The sequence below is a fragment of the Lepus europaeus genome, chromosome 23, assembly GCF_033115175.1.
Source record: "Lepus europaeus isolate LE1 chromosome 23, mLepTim1.pri, whole genome shotgun sequence".
In the NCBI taxonomy this organism is placed as follows: Eukaryota; Metazoa; Chordata; class Mammalia; order Lagomorpha; family Leporidae; genus Lepus; species Lepus europaeus.
The window spans coordinates 16,969,540-16,985,498 of record NC_084849.1 but is presented as its reverse complement, the minus strand read 5'-3'; the positions used below and the strand labels follow the sequence as shown (position 1 = coordinate 16,985,498).

Below are 15,959 nucleotides of genomic sequence, written 5' to 3'. Positions count from 1 at the left end.
ATATCCCAGGGCCTGACACATGGACTGAGCTCTGTGGGTCAAGAGAAGAACTCTGAGTCAGTTTCCTCTGCCTCCTGGGTGACCTCTGACCCCCTGCCCGTGGACCAGTGGCATCAGCTGCAGCCAATACAACCATGGTCACCATCCTTGGGGTTTGGTGATCCTGCTGAGCTCATTGGTGTGGTGGCTCCTGCCAGCCACGACAACCTTCTTCAGCCACGGTCCCCGGGGCCACCCCTTCAATCCTGCTGCGGTGACAGAATCTCTCAGATACAAGGGGGAGGGCAGGTATGCAAAACGGACAGAATCACAGGCCACTTGAGGGTGGATTAATGGCTGCGTGTGCACCATCTATCAGCTCATCTCTGCAGTTGTTCCAAGACTGCTGAGATAGCAGGTTGCCCGGGCTGGGCTATTTATCTCAGCACAGACACCAGCCTCCGAGAGAGCTCTCGTGGGGGTGTGCTTCTTCTCTCTTCTTTTCTCCTTTCCTTTCCTGGTATCTTTTGCTCCAATTAATCTTTTCATGAAATTTTGCTCTCTTTGGCAAAGGCGGTTTGTTAAGAGGGCGGCTAAACACGAACTAATTTGTATGGCTCTTAGTTATTGTGTGTGAATGGATTCAGAGCACACGGCCCCACACTGTACTCTGGTGAACCAGATCTGGGTTCGAATCCCACGCATGACCCTGCAGAGGCCTTGAAAGATGACTCCAGCCCTCGGAGGTACAGTTCTCGCACCTGAGGAGTGGGAACAGAGGGCCTGCTAGGGATGTTGTGAATTGGATTTTGTCTTCCCTCTCCCTAAAAAAAAAAATGAAAGAGAGGCTGCTATTGTAACCCCCCAGGAGCTCACAGTGCAAGCTTCTTTGAGGACAGAGGCACTGCAGGTAGAATTCAGTTGTCAGGCCAACCTGGAGTAAAGCCGGCCACATCCAGTGCTCCTGGGGTCCTTACAAGAAGACGATCTCAGAAAGATGCAGAGAGACTGCCTGGTGACCACAGAGGCAGAGGCCGGAGCAGAGCCTGGAACGGAGTCTCCCTCAGAGCCTGAGAGTGCACGGCCCTGGCAGCAGCTTGACTCTGGGCTCCCAGCTCCAGGGCTGTGGAGGACACATGCCTGCTGTTTAGTCCACCAGTTTGTGGAACTTGGTTACAGCAGCCCCAGGAAACTGAGACAAGGCTGTCATTAAGAGTGACTGTAAGGAAGATTCAGTTAAGCGCTGACCTAGCACCGGGCCTGAAACAGACAGGAGGCTCAAGAAATTCCTGTTTCGAGGCAGGCAGTCTGGAGCAGTGGTTATGTTGCTGCTCGGGATGCTCACATCCCGTATCAGAGCACCTGGTTCAAATCTCAGCTGCCCCAGTTCCCAGCCACCTTCCCGCTAATGTGCACTTGGAGAGGCTGCAGGTGATGGCTAAGTACTTGGGTCCCCGGCACGCACGTGGCTTTGGCCTGGCCCAGTCTTGGCTAGAGTTGGCCTTTGGGAAGTGAACTCTCAGATGGAAGATCCCTGTCTTACTCTCTATCCCTGTCATTCTTCTTTTCAAATAAAGTGAAAATAGTTTTTATTTTTAAAGAGAATGATTTGGGGCCAGCGCTGTGGTGTAGTGGGTTAAGCCACTGCCTGGGGCACTCACATCCCATGTGGGCACTGGTTCAAGTCCTGGCTGTTCCATTTCTCATCCAGTTCCCTGCTGATATGCCTGGGAAGGCAGCAGAGTATGGTCCAAGTGCTTAGGCCTCTGCTCCCCACGTGAGAGACCCAGAAGAAGTGCCTGGGTCCTGGCTTCGAATTGGCCCAGCTCTGGCCGTCGCGGCCCTTTGGGGAGTGAACCAGCAGATGGAAGATGTCTCTCTCTGTACTCTGCCTAAATACAATCTTTTTTTAAAATGAAGAGAAATTATTCTCCTGCTAGGGATTCCCTACCCTCTGGGGTGGTCTCTCGGGATGACCTCCCGGCACTGTCTGGGTTTCCTTGAGCAAGAGATGGAATTTCCTGCTCACACGTGGGTATCCCTGGGGCAGAAGGAACACAGTGCTAAGATCAAGGCTTTCAGATCCGCCGGCCGCGGCTCAGCCACATCCTCCCTCATGTGACCCTGTAGGGGGGGCAGTGTGATACAGCCCGAGACTTACAGGAGTCTCCAGGCTGACCTCCTCAGGACCCTTTCTTCAACAATTCCCCAGAACTATACATGAGTTTTTCAAATTAGAAATCATTTTCAGGGGCTGCATTGTGGGGCAGCGGGTTACACTGCCATCTGAGACACGGGCATCCCAGAAGCGTGTTGGTTTGAGTCCCAGATACTCCACTTCCAATACAGTTCCTGGTTAATGTGCCTGGAAAAGCAGCAGAAGATGGCGTAAGTACGTGAGCCCCTGAACCCACATGGGAGGCCTGGATGAAGCTCCTGGCTGCTGGCTTTGGCCTGGCCCAGCCCCAGCCTTTGCAGTCATTTGGGGAGTGAACCAGTGGATGGGAGGTATTTCTCTCTCTAACTCTAATACATTTCCAAATAAATAAATAAATCTTTTAAAAAAGGAATAATTTTGACACACTGTAAAATAATTTTTAATAAGATGTACAAATGCTATAATGGGGAGAAGCAGAATGTAATGTACACATGGGATACACGCCTCAGAAACGGACACACAGAGGAGAAAGCCAAGACGTAACACCACCACGTTACTGTGAACACTGCTGCATGGTGGGTTTATTATTATTTATTTGAAAGGCAGAGTTACAGAGAGAGAGACTGGGAGAGAGAGAGATCTTCTGTCTGCTGCTTCATTACCCAAATGGCTGCAATGGCTAGGGCTGAGCTGGACCAAAGCCAGTCCAAAGTCCTGAACTCCATCCAGGTCTCCTACATGGGTGGCAGGGACCCAAGTATTCAGGCCATCATCTTCCACTGCCTTCCCCGGCACATTAGCAGGGAGCTGGATAGAAGTGGAGCAGCCGGGATGCACACCAGTGTTCATGTGGGACACAAGCATTGCAGATGGCAACTTCACCTTGTGCACTACAGTGCTGGCCCTGGGTGTGGGGTTTGACCGTTTTTATTGTCATCTCTCTTTCTTTATTATTTGAGGGCAGGCATTTGGAGCAGCAGTTAAGCTACCTCATGGGACTCTCATTCCATATCGAAGTGCCTGGTTTGAATCTGTTATTTTGCTTCTGATCCAGCTTCCTGGATCGACAATGACCATGTGTGACTTTGATAATTGAGGAAAAATTCTATTTTTTAAAAATAAAATTGATCTTTTTACCTGCCTGACCATCCCAAGGGGCTGGGAATATTTGTCAGAAGGAAAAATGGTGGATTTATTCCTGTGTCTCTGCCTCCCAGCACAGGGCTATGCACACAGTGCATATGGAATGAATGAATGAAAGAAGGAAGGAAGGTGGGGGTACATGTTTTAAGAAAGAAGTAGCTGGCCGGCGCCGTGGCTCAACAGGCTAATCCTCCACCTTGCGGTGCCGGCACACTGGGTTCTAGTCCCGGTTGGGGCGCCGGATTCTATCCTGGTTGCCCCTCTTCCAGGCCAGCTCTCTGCTATGGCCCGGGAAGGCAGTGGAGGATGGCCCAAGTCCTTGGGCCCTGCACCCGCATGGGAGACCAGGAGAAGCACCTGGCTCCTGGCTTCGGATCAGCACGATGCGCCGGCCACAGCGGCCATTGGAGGGTGAACCAACGGCAAAAAGGAAGACCTTTCTCTCTCTCTCTCTCTCTCTCTCTCTCTCTCTCACTATCCACTCTGCCTGTCAAAAAAAAAAAAAAAAAAAAAGTAGCATAGCTAAGTGGTTAAGAATAAGGGCTTTCGCCGTGGCTTAATAGGCTAATCCTCCGCCTGCGGTGCCGGCACACCGGGTTCTAGTCCCGGTTGGGGCGCCGGATTCTATCCCGGTTGCCCCTCTTCCAGGCCAGCTCTCTGTTATGGCCTGGGAAGGCAGTGGAGGATGGCCCAAGTGCTTGGGCCCTGCACCCGCATGGGAGACCAGGAGAAGTATCTGGCTCCTGGCTTCAGATTAGCACGATGCGCCGGCTGCATCGGTCATTGGAGGGTGAACCAACGGCAAAAAGGAAGACTTTTCTCTCTCTCTCTCTCTCTCTCTCTCACTATCCACTCTGCCTGTCAAAAAAAAAAAAAAAAAGAATAAGGGCTTTAGGATGAGTGTTCACATAGCAATTAAGACATCAGTTGGGACACCCATTTCCCACATTGGGGTTCAAGTCCCTGCTCGCTCCTCATTCAAGCTTCTTGTTAACACAGTCCTTGGGAGGCAGCAGGTGATGGTTTAAGTACTTGGGTCCTTATCACCCACATGGGAGACCTGGGTTGAGTACCTGGCTCCCAGCTTCAGCACCCTCTGACCATTGTAGGCACTGGGGAGCGAATCAGCGGATGGCAGCTTTCTCTCCACCTGTGTCTCTCTCGCTTCTCACCCAGCTCCTGCTAATGTGCTTGGGAAAGCAGAAGAGGAAGGCCCAAGAACTCGGGCCCCTGACATCCACATTGGAGACCCAGACAGAGGTCCAGGCTCCTGGCTTCAGCCTAGCTCAGGCATGGCTGTTGCCGTCATTTGGAAAATGAACAAGAGAGTAGAAGATTTTTTCTCTTTCTGTCACTCTATCCTTAAAATAAATAAATCCTTAAAAAAGAACAAGAGAGTTGGATGCAGATAGAATCAGCTGACGTCTGCTCTGCCCCTTAGCACTGTGTGGTATTCGGCAAGTCTCTTTGCCTCTCTGTTTCTCATCTGAATCGATGCTCATTAACTCGTTGCTGATGTGAGGTTGTGCTGAGAGTGGGACTGCACAGTCGACAGACAACAGACATCAGCGAACAGCAGCTGCTGCATCTCCAGCAGGAGGAGACGGGGTGGGGGTGGGGGTGCCCCTACCACCTCCTTTCCTACAGTGCAGCCCAAATCTCCCACTGCATCCTCAGCACCCAGCCCAAGCCTCTCCGCGGTCCCAGGGAAACAGAAACAGCACAGGCACTGGAATCAAACTGGGTTTGGCTCCTGGCTCTGCCCCTCACTGACTGTGTGACCTTGGGCAAGATGACCTCTATGCACCTCTGTGTTCTCCTGAAACACCACAGTATTCACTAAAACAGGTGGCGTATTAAGTGCTTACTGTATGCCAGGCTGTGGCAGGTGCCTTCTGTGTGCTAAGAAGTGAGGTGGTGATACGGTTAAGGTTCAGGTGTTAAGACTCAAATACTGGGTTACTCCTCCTCCTCAGCTGGGTACTCTTGGGTAAGTTACCTAACCTGCCTGTGCCCGAGTTTCCTCCTTATAAGATGGAGTAAATATCAACGTCTACCTCCCTGCATTGCTAGGAGGAGCACGTGATGTTAAGGAGCACATACTGTGTGTACCTTACGTAATTATCCCAACATGCGTCAGATGTTAGGGACATTTCATCCGCTGAAGGAAACTGAGTCTCAGAGAGGTGAAGCGGCTGCCCAAGGGTGCACAGCCAGCAAGGTGCAGACCTGGGATTCAAACCCTGCACTTGTGGGAGGTAAAGGACTCACATGGTGTAGACACCAGCGGCATCCAAGAATGGACTTCCTGCCCAGCCCAGGCCAGGTACAGCTCCTCCCACCCTATCCCAGCTGGGGACCGGCTGTGAATTCCCTATAGCTTAGGTCCCGCATCACTGCACCCAACAGAGCCCTCACCAGCGTCAGAGAGAATCAAATGTGTTTAGCATCAGGTCAGAGAGGTGTCTCATTTTTATTAGTGTTAATCTAATATGTTGTCTTTCCTCGCTGAACTCTGAATAAGTTAATCAAGGACGGGCTGGATTTGTGTTTCCTTAATAACGCTGCCTGATTCCGAAGGCTGCCTGCTGAGAGCCCAGGCTCACGCCACTTTCCTATTTTATCTTCTTGCTTTTTTTGCATTTTATAAAATATATAAGATTGTTATTATGAGTGCATAAGTACATGTTGGGCAGGCAGTGATTAGCATGATACCAAAGAAGGTCACAAATGCTGGAATTAAACAAACCCTGTTTTAGACCATAGTTCCTCTGCTAGCTGCCTGTACAACACAGGATAAATGATTTCTGCCTCAGTTTTACCATCGGTGAAATGGGACAATAGTCTCCAACTCATTGAGTTATGATATTTAAATACAACAATGAAACACAACATGGTCTAGCTCATAATGATCATTCAACAAAGATTGGCTACTTGTAATGACAACTGCCTACTGACTCATGGTCATGAGCTAGAAGATGTGATGAGCATTTTATATACATAATTTCATCCAGGTATCACGAAAAGCAGAGAGAAGAGTGGCTGGCAGCTTCACAAGAATGGTATAACTAGCAGCAGTGGCAGAGGCGCAATCATCTACATCCCTGGGGGATTGGTTCTAGGACCCCTGGCAGACACCAGACTCTGTGGATGCTCAAGTCCCTGCTATCAAATGGCACAGGATCTGCGCTTAACCTACACACAATCTTGGACTCCTTAGATCAGGTTCCTAATAACACCTAACATAGTGTAAATAGTTGTTACACAATCTCATTTGGGGAATGATGGCATGAACATAAGTCTGTACATGTTCAGTACAGACATCGTTTTCTGAACATTTTAGGTCAATGTTTGGTTGAATCTGAGGAGGAGGAACACGGGGATACAGGGGGCTAAGTGTACTTACTCCTCACAGTACAGGATGGGTGTTGCTGCATGTACCCATGGTGCACAAGGAATTCAACCGAAGTACAGTGACCTTCCTGGGGAGCCACATTTCCAAGTGTCACTGCATGGACCTCCTTTCTCCAGGGATCAACCAAGAATATGAAGGGATTTTACCCCAAAATAGGCGATTACTATCCAAACAAAAGTCATGGCAGAAGCTTTGAGGAGCATGTGATCAAGATTGGAAGAGGGTCAGGGCCTATTTCCTGGAGATGCACAAAGCTGAGAGACTTGGAGGAAGAGTGGTGCTAACCCTGTGGAGGTTCTCCAGGCAGAGGCAGTCGGGAGTCATCTGTTCATTTATCATTCAAACACTTATCCATTCAACAAGTAGGTATTGAGAGCCATCCTTGCACTGTCAGAGGCGCTGTCCTAGGTGCTGACGAAACAGATCTGAGCAATTCTGCTCAGATTCTATTCAGGTAACAACTCTGCCCTTCCGGAGCTGACAGCCTGGGGGTGGGGGCAGACCACAAACAAAGAAGCAGGAGTAAGATGCTGTAACTACAAGCATAAACAAGACACCTTTGGATGGTTATGAGTGCTGTGATGTAAGCAAACCTGGGGAATGTGGTTGTGACTGGGAAGTGGAGCCACTTGAGTCAGGACTTTTGGGGAAGGTGTCAATGAGAAAATGAAGTTCGACTGGAGACTCAAAGAGACAAAGGGGGCTATGCAGAGATGTAGGGGAGCAGCATCCCAGATGGGAGGGGCTGAATAAAGAGATCTGTAGGAATGGGCTTGGTGTGTTCAGTGAACAGCAAGAAGGCCATTGTGTGGAGTGTAGAAAGGAAGTGGTGATATTACAAGTTGAGGCTAGACAGGTGAGCCAGGGGAGGGAGTCTGGAGCCTGTCCCTATGCATAACATGGAGCACACTCCAAGGTGTAGACCTGTGAGACGTTTGGGGCTTTCCAAGAACCATCTGGAGTTTGGGGTGGCTGGGGTGAGCTGGAGCCTGATGCATGGAGAGACAGGAGGGAGAGGCTACGTCACAGTGTCTCTGTCCAGCACCTCACAGCTCATCTGTGCATGCGTGATGGGCTCTCCTCCCCAGGTGGATGCCGCAAGAACTTCCTAAACACCTCAAAGATTCTGCTCTGTGCCAAGCGTTGTGCTATATGCGTTCATGACTGTTGTCTCATTGAACTCTCAGAAGCAGCCCAGAAGGGAGGGGTTTGCTATCCCCCATTTTACAGTTTTCTAAACAGAGGTGTGACCAGGTGAAGCCATCTGCCTGGGCCACATGACTGGTGGAGGTGGAGCTGGAACGTGACTCCAAGTCCCCCAATCCATTCTGTCATCTGTCACCCTCCCTTTCACCTCCCTGTGGACACTGGGTTCTTGAAGAGCCAGAAGTCTAGGAAGTTCCTGAATGTGGGAGGGTAGAGCCTTCTGGAAGGTTCTAAGCCAGATTCAAGGAGGGCCTGGTACAGGGAACTGTGTTTCCAAGGACAGGAGCCCCACCGAGAACCCTGCGTCCCTCCACAGTAGGAGAAGAGACTTTGAAGTGAGTTGAGTCACAGAATTATGAGGGAACTTCATGGAAAATGCACATTAGGATAAATATCTACACATTTCAAACTTTTTGCACCAAAATGAACTCATCTTTCAATTCCATTTTCCTGAACTCTTTGAAGAACCCTCGTATGTGTGACAAGTGTCAGGGCACACAAAGGCTGCTGGGGCTTCCCCTCTGGCCTGTTGGCGGCTGATTCTCCCAAACCCTCCGGCCCAGACTCGTGAGCTGTCCACTCCTGTTCAGCTCATGGACTGCAGGCTTGCGGGGCCCTCCCCCGCATGCTGGTTGGGTGGGCGGATGCCAGTAGATTCTGGGAGACACAGAGAGCCAAGCATCCGGGTCAGATGGATCTGATTTAAATTCTGGTGCTGCCACTGAGCAGCTGTTTGGCCTTGGAGCTAGTGTCTTCACTTCTTCAAGCCTCAGTTTCCACATCTGCTCCCTGGGCCTAGGATCACAGGGGCTCTGCACAAGCCCATGAAGTGCTTTAAAAATCAAACCAGACAATGCACTCACAAAGAAAAGCCTCTGTGGTCTGTCAAAGGCTGAGAAACTGAGGGGCAGTGACAGCCCCTGAGAACCATCACCAAGGGATCCAGCATGGTGGACCAAGAGGTCAAGAGGTCGTTTGGTGGGGTCAAAGCTCTGCCACTTAGTGGCTACGTAATCTTGGGCTCTTAGGGCTCAATTTTATCTTTAAAGTGGAAGTAATAGGGCATTTGGTGCAGTGGTCAAAATGCTTGGGAGGCCCAACTCCCATATCAAAGCACCTGGGTTCAAGTCCTTGCTCTGTTTCCAAGTCTAGCTGCCTGCTAATGTACACCCTGGGGACAGCAGAAGGCTCAGCTATGTGGGTCCTTCCCACCCACATGGGCGACCTGGATTGAGGTCCAGGCTCCTGGCTTCAGCCTGGTCCAGCCCTGGCTATTTCAAACACTTGGGGAATGAACTCTGTCCCCCACCCCTTTTCAAGAAAATGAAAATAAAATAAATAAATAATATAGACACGACTTATTAAATGGCACTGACAACGCTGACCCCATAGAGCTGTGGTAGCATTTCAATACATGTAAGGCTTAGAGCAATACAGGGTATGTAGTGAGTGCTCAATAAATTGTTGGTTTTTCTTTTTATCTGCATTGAACAATAACTTCAAAGGCCTGCTTTGAACTCAGACAGACCTGAGGTTCAAGTTCAGACTTGGCTGTTGACAAGCTGTGCGGCCCTGGGCAGGCTGCTTAACCTCTCTGAACGTCAGTCTGCTCTTCTGTGGAATGGGGATAATCACAAGACCTACTAGGGCTCGGCAGCTCTAACTGCGTGACAGCTGGTCCCTCTCAAATGCTCTGAACTGACTGCTGTCATTACGTTCCTACCCTCCCTCTCCCTCCTCTCCGGCCCCCTCCCCTCTTACCTCGCTCCTCCTCCTTCTCCCGGATGACCCTCCCCTTGAGGGCTCGGCTCCAGGCGCCGCCGTAGTCACCCAGCTTGGCTCTCTCACTCCCGTCCTTGCCTTTGAACCAGGGCCCGTACCTGCGGGCGATGCTCGAGGCTTCGCCTGTGTCCCGGAAGCCTCTGCCCAGATGCAGGTCACCCAAGAAAGGCAGCTCAGGGCCCTCGGCGGGGCCTCCCACGGCAGGGCTGGCTTGGTTCTGGGAGACAGCAGGCTGGCCCACGAAGCCAGAGTGAAGGAAGACGAGGCTCCCAGCCGTCAGGTAGAGCGCCAGGAAGGTGAAGAAGCGCACGGGTTTCCGGCGGAAATACCGCTGGAATTTGAACCAGAGCTTGGCCATAGTGGGATCATTCCGGACTGGCTCGCTGGGGCTTGACCAGGGGGCTCAGGAAGGGGAGCAGAGGGCTTCTCTTAGGGATGGAACCCCTGGGGGTCCTCTGTTTTATTCCTTCTGCAAACGCGATTGGTAAGACTGGAGAGGGAGGACACGTCCAGGGCAAAGCTGAGGCCAAGAGAAAGGAGGACTGAGCTCACCAAAGTCAGGGTGAGCCTCTGCGGGTCAAGAATGGGGTTCTGAGGCTCAGGGCCCCCAGGAGTCGGTCCCATTTTCCTACATGTTCTTCAGTTCGGAGAGTTGCAAAGAGAGCCTTAACAAACAGCAAGTTCAGGAGGACCCGGCGGGTCTGCAGCGGCTGCAGTTCGCGTCTTGCCCTCCCTCAGCTCCTCAGCCTGTGGAAGCTGGATTACTTCACAGAGGGGCCTGATCTCGGCCTCTTCCCTGCCTGGGGACCGAGCTCAGTGTGTCCACCTGCTGGGAGCAGAAGCTGGCGGGCCTCCATCCGGTCAAGTGTCCAAGTGCAGGGCTTCCACCTGCAAAACAGCACAGATACAGGTTGTGAGAGGGTCCCTCACAGAAGCGCAGCACACAGAGCATCCTCAAACAGGGACACGGAGTCCCCGGGATGGGAGGAAGCCGTGATGATTGGGAGCTCTGCAGGAGCTGGGCTGGCTGGAAGCCCAGGCCTGGGTCTTGCAGAACACTGCCTTTTTCTCTGAACTGGCAACTGGGGGGCTTGCATCTTCCGGGCCCTAATTTGAAGAACTTTATCTTGGGTGAGCACAGAGGTGGTATCCAGTCGTCCCCTGGTACCTGTGGGGGATGGTTTCCAGGGCCCACCATCATTCGTGGGTGCTCAAGTCCCTTCTATAAGACAGCACAGCATCGGCACATAACCTAGATGCATCCTCCGAACATCTGGTGTCATCTCTAGATCACTTAGGATAACTGAGGACAATATGGATGCTACGTAGATAGTCATCTACTGCATTGTTCAGGGGTCTCTATGGTACAATGCAGACCTAGCTTTTTCCTAGTATTTTCAGTCGCAGTTGGTTGAATCTGTAGAGGCGTAACTTGTGGATACACATGGCTGGCTACACTTTGTTCCATGTTTCCTCAGTATTTGTCAAAAACACACTTATGTGTGGGTTCTTGCTGAACTACCTGGTAGACCAGGCTGAGTCTGAACCACATGAAGCTCGTGCTTTTTTTAAAAAATATTTTATTTATTTATTTATTTTTATTTGAAAGACAGAGTTACACAGATAAAGGAGAGGCAGAGAGAGAGAGAGAGAGAGAGAGAGAGGTCTTCTACCCAACGGTTCACTTCCCAATTGGCCACAACGGCTGGAGCTGTGCTGATCTGAAGCCGGGAGCCAGGAGCTTATTTCGGGTCTCCCATGCGGGTGCAGGGGCCCAAGCTCTTGGGCCATCCTCCACTGCCTTCCCAGGCCACAGCAGAGAGCTGGCCTGGAAGAGGAGCAACCAGGACAGAATCCGGCGCCCCAACCAGGACTAGAATCCGGTGTGCCGGCGCCACAGGCGGAGGATTAACCTAGTGAGCCACGGCGCCGGCCAAACCTCAGCTCTTAACCACTGAGTTTCTTGACTCTGTCCTTTTCCCACGTGGTCTGTGCATCACTGGGGAATTCAGAGACAGTCCCCACAGCTCTGGATAACCAGCAGGGGCCCTCAGGATGCTGTCTGAGGGGCATGTGTTTCAGAATCATCTGGGTTGAGGGGGAACACTTGCAGGTGTAGCAAGGTACACTCTGATGGTAGCAGTGATCACAGAGCTGATAAGCACTGCCTTGTGAGTAAACAGAGTCATCAGCCAGGTGGAAAACAGGATGTAAATTAGAAAAATGAGTAACTTCATTTGGGCAATGCTGTTTCACATGGCCACCAGCAGGTGGCCTGGGGATGCTCTTAGCCAATGCAGTGGGATTCAATTGTCAGTCCCTGAAGATCCGAATTGTGATAGCTTCTCTTAAGCCAGCCAGCAGCAGGGGAGCTCATCTGTGGTTCAGAATAGACTCTGCCTCTCCAATCATTTAGAAGCTGTGTACTGAACACTCTCTATGCACCAGTCATCCACTTAGGTACCTGGAATAGTTAATGAACAAAACATAAAAATTCTTGTCCTAGTGGAGTCAAGTCATCCATCCATCAGTCTGCCTAGCTATCTATTTATTAAGCCATCCATCCATCCATCCATCATTACTCTATTCATTAATCTGCCCATCAACCCATCCATCCATCTGAACTGTCACCATCCATCCATCCATCCATCTGAACTGTCACCATCCATCCATCCATCCATCTGAACTGTCACCATCCATCCATCCAACTCTCCCCCATCCGGTCATCGACCCAATCTTTCATTAATTTAAAGACATATATGCTGTACTATGGGTGTGTGCTTGAGATGCCGGGATAAATAATTCAGAGAATCCAGAGTCAAGAGAGAGCGAGCATCGTGAACCACTCTCCTAGACCAACAATGATAAATCCTGTAGTAGGTGCCCCCAGGCACTTCAAAAAGTTTGTGGGAGATTGAATCAACAGATAAGTGTACTTTGCTGTGAAGTAATTTTTATAATCACAGTTTTTTCATAATACATGCTTCTCATGAACTTTTTGAAGATCCTTCATATGCATGGATTTCAAAATTTATCTGAACCCAAATAAACTAATCTTTTAATTCCATTTCCATGAACTTTATGAAGTCCCCTGGTATGTACAAGAATGCAACAATAATTGATAATATTAATGTTTACTGAGCATTTATTATAGGACAGAAATTGTTCTATACACATGTAAGTACTCTGATTTAACCCTCATACCAATTCTGAGAGAGAAGGGGAATGAGTATCAAAGAAATTAAGTAATTTCTTCCAGGTCACAGAGCTGGTGAGTGGTATCTGGGGTGCAAATCTGGGACCAGCTGACATCAAAGCCTCTGTTCCTCACTGTGCATCATTTCTGGCCTCACATCCCTGCAGGGATTTGATGATGACCACAGGCATGCACCCAGAAAGAGCCCTTGCACCTAAGTCCCTAGGCTGTGGCTTGAACTACCTGGGTGGGAGGCCTGGGGATATCATGGAGGGCTTCCCCAGGGAGGGGTCTTTGAGCTGGCATCAAAGGTCTTGCAGGAAGAGTCAAGATTCTCGGGGTAAGGGAACAGCACACGAGGAGGGCTGTATGGGGTGGAGGCAGCAGAGGAGCCGGGGACACAGAGGGAATGCAGCTGAGCAAGGCGACAAGGGACAAGACCACAGGGAGCCTCGGATGCCAATCCCAAGACCCTGGACTGTGCTTCAGTGGTCACTCCGACCCTTTAGAAAGAGCAATCTCTTAGCTTGAAGACCTCAGAGCAGTGTCTGGTGGCCCTGTGGCATTCCGTGCAGAGGACACATGTGCCAGCTGTTTCCGCAGCTGGGCCAGGTTGACAAATAGCCAGCAGCAGCCCCCAGGGGGTGGGCGGAGTCGGGGGCACTCCAGCCCTTCTAGAGGCATCCAGGCCAGAGCACGAGCTCTGGGACTGAACATGCCTCTTCTGCCCGCCAGCTGCGTGACTGGGGGCTGGGGCGAGACCCCTCTTCTTACCAAGGCTCGGGTTTCTCACCTGTAAAGATGGGCTAAGGGCCCAGACGTCCCTGCCAGAAAAAAAAAAAAATACATTGCTGGGAATACTGAACGAGAAATTGCAGGAAGCACGGCTGGTGCCTAGGACGTACTCCAGGAATGGCCAGGCCCATGTGAGTGGACTTTCACTCCATTTGCCACATCAGCACACTGGCTGTCAAGGTCACGGCCACGGTCTCGGCTGTCGCGTCCCCTGTGTCCTTCTGCCTCTCTGCGGGTGTTTCTGGGCCCACTCGGCTTTTCTGGTTGCTGTTTTATCCTCGCTTTCTTAGATTTCAGTGGCATCTTTTCTCTAAGTGGTTAAGTGGTGCCAAGTGGGCTTGTGGGTGATAACGAGCATGCTAGGAGCAGGCAGGGAACAGAAAGAGACTGGCATTGGCGGTGTGCAAGATGCAGGGGCCCAGTGAGGGGTGGGACTGCTCCACCCCCACTCTGGGAGCACCTGCTCCCCCTGGGGAGGGAAGGGCTGGCGTGAGCCACCCCCACCATCCTGCCAGCACCAGGAGGGAGAGCACTCAGGAATCTGAGCTCCACTCCCAGGGTGGGTGGAGTAGCGTCTGCACCGTCACTGCTTTATCACCAGCGCCCTGCACGCAGTAGATGCCCCCGCCCACCGCTGGCAACACTAGTGCAGTAAACAAGTGAAGAGGCGGGTGCCCGGCAGCCCCCACAGCTTCAACCTGCAGCCATGGCTTCATGCCATGTGCTAACACACTCAGGTGACAGTGATGGGGTACTGTAAATTCATAACCTCGTAGAGGTAGCATCTCGCTTTGCTCAGTGCTGGGTGGTGCTGCGGTTTCCCTCACTGATCCATAGCTCCCTGTCCTCAAAGGAACTCCAAAGGTACTGCCACCTCCCACATCTGCCAGTCATTTGTGTCTCTCCAAATCTCCACCTCTTATCCATATTCTCTCTCTCTCTCTCTCTCTCTCTCTCTCTCTCTCTCTCTCTCTTTCTGTCTCCGCCCCCCTCCCCAGATATATCGAGGAAAGGAAGCTGCCAGGGGCTGAGCACCTACTGTATGCCAGACTCCGAGTTGCAAGGTTTTGCAAACTCACACATCCACCTCCCTCCTGGTGACCTGCTAGGTGGGTGTAATGGTCCTTTCCAATCCACAGATCTACAACCTCAGGTAGGGGTGGTGGGCCTGGAGCAAACCCCTTCCCCTCTCTGTGTGCCCTTGCTCAGCAGGTGTTGGGGCTCACAATCACACTGACACCTTCTCCAGGCATTCACTGTCCCACTGTGGGCTGCAGCTTCCCCTCCACAAAGCACGTCAACCAGAGAATGCTCCTCCCAGGTCACAGGCAGGATCTGCCGATCCTCAGGGATCACCTCTCTCCGTGGGGCTGGAGTCGGCGCTTCTAAGAGCCAGCCATCACGCCTTCATCCCTCTTCCTTCTATGAGAGGCCCTCTGAGCCTCAGTTTCCCCATCTGTTGCACGTGGCGGCTGCCCCCAACCCTGCTGCCCTGTGTGGGGAGGGCAGCGTCCTGCGATCACAGATTTGTTTCCAGCAGGAGCCTCCGAGTGTCTAAACACAGCCTATTTTTAGCACCAGAATGAACCTCTGGTGTTGAGCTGCCAAGAAAAAGATGGGCGGGATGGAGCTGCCCTGCAGGGAAGAGGAACAGGAGCTGTGCCCACCCTGCCGCGCCCTCCCCGGGGAGCCAGAGGGGGCTTCTCCCTTCCAGGTTCTTGTCATGGAGGTGGAGATAGGTCAGGGCTGAAACCCGTGAAATGCAGGTTCTGGGGAGGGGACAGGCCCTTTCTATGGCCCACAGAAACCTAACTTAGGAGGCAGAGGCAGGTGGGGAGGGCTGGGCAGGCTCAGGGACCAGCTGACCCCCTGACTACCCAAGCCTGGCCAAGAAGTTGCTGCTTAGAAGCCAGGTTTGTGAACGTTTCGGGTAGGAGACCCACCTGGGAAATCTCAAAAAAAAAATGGGGAACCCAGGTCCAAGGTGAAATTTAGTCTTCGTCTAATAATAAAACTACAGTTGTCCTTCCTGATCATATATGGGGTCTCGTTCCAAGATCCCCAGTGGATGTCTGGAAGGGCAGATAGTACTGAACCCTAGCAGACTGCATTTTTTTCGTTCACATACATACTTGTGACAGCTTCACCTTTTTACTTAAAGGAAGCACTTCTTAGCTTCCCTTCGGCGTCTCTGAATGGCCAGCATCACTACCCTTGTGCTTTGGGGCCACTGTTAAGTAAAATAACACACATATTGCGATGCCGTGACTCGTGGGTGGGGAGAG

At 51.5% G+C, this 15,959-nt stretch overlaps 1 protein-coding gene across 1 annotated transcript in view; it reads right to left on the bottom strand.

The window, feature by feature from the left end:
- WSCD2 (WSC domain containing 2) overlaps positions 1–15,959 on the bottom strand; it is a 120,017-nt gene that overhangs the window by 40,468 nt on the left and 63,590 nt on the right. The window contains exon 2 of the mRNA XM_062182557.1: positions 9,663–10,571. Coding sequence (XP_062038541.1) covers positions 9,663–10,041 — 379 coding nt within the window. The 5' untranslated portion in view covers positions 10,042–10,571. The remainder of the gene's footprint in view (positions 1–9,662; positions 10,572–15,959) is intronic.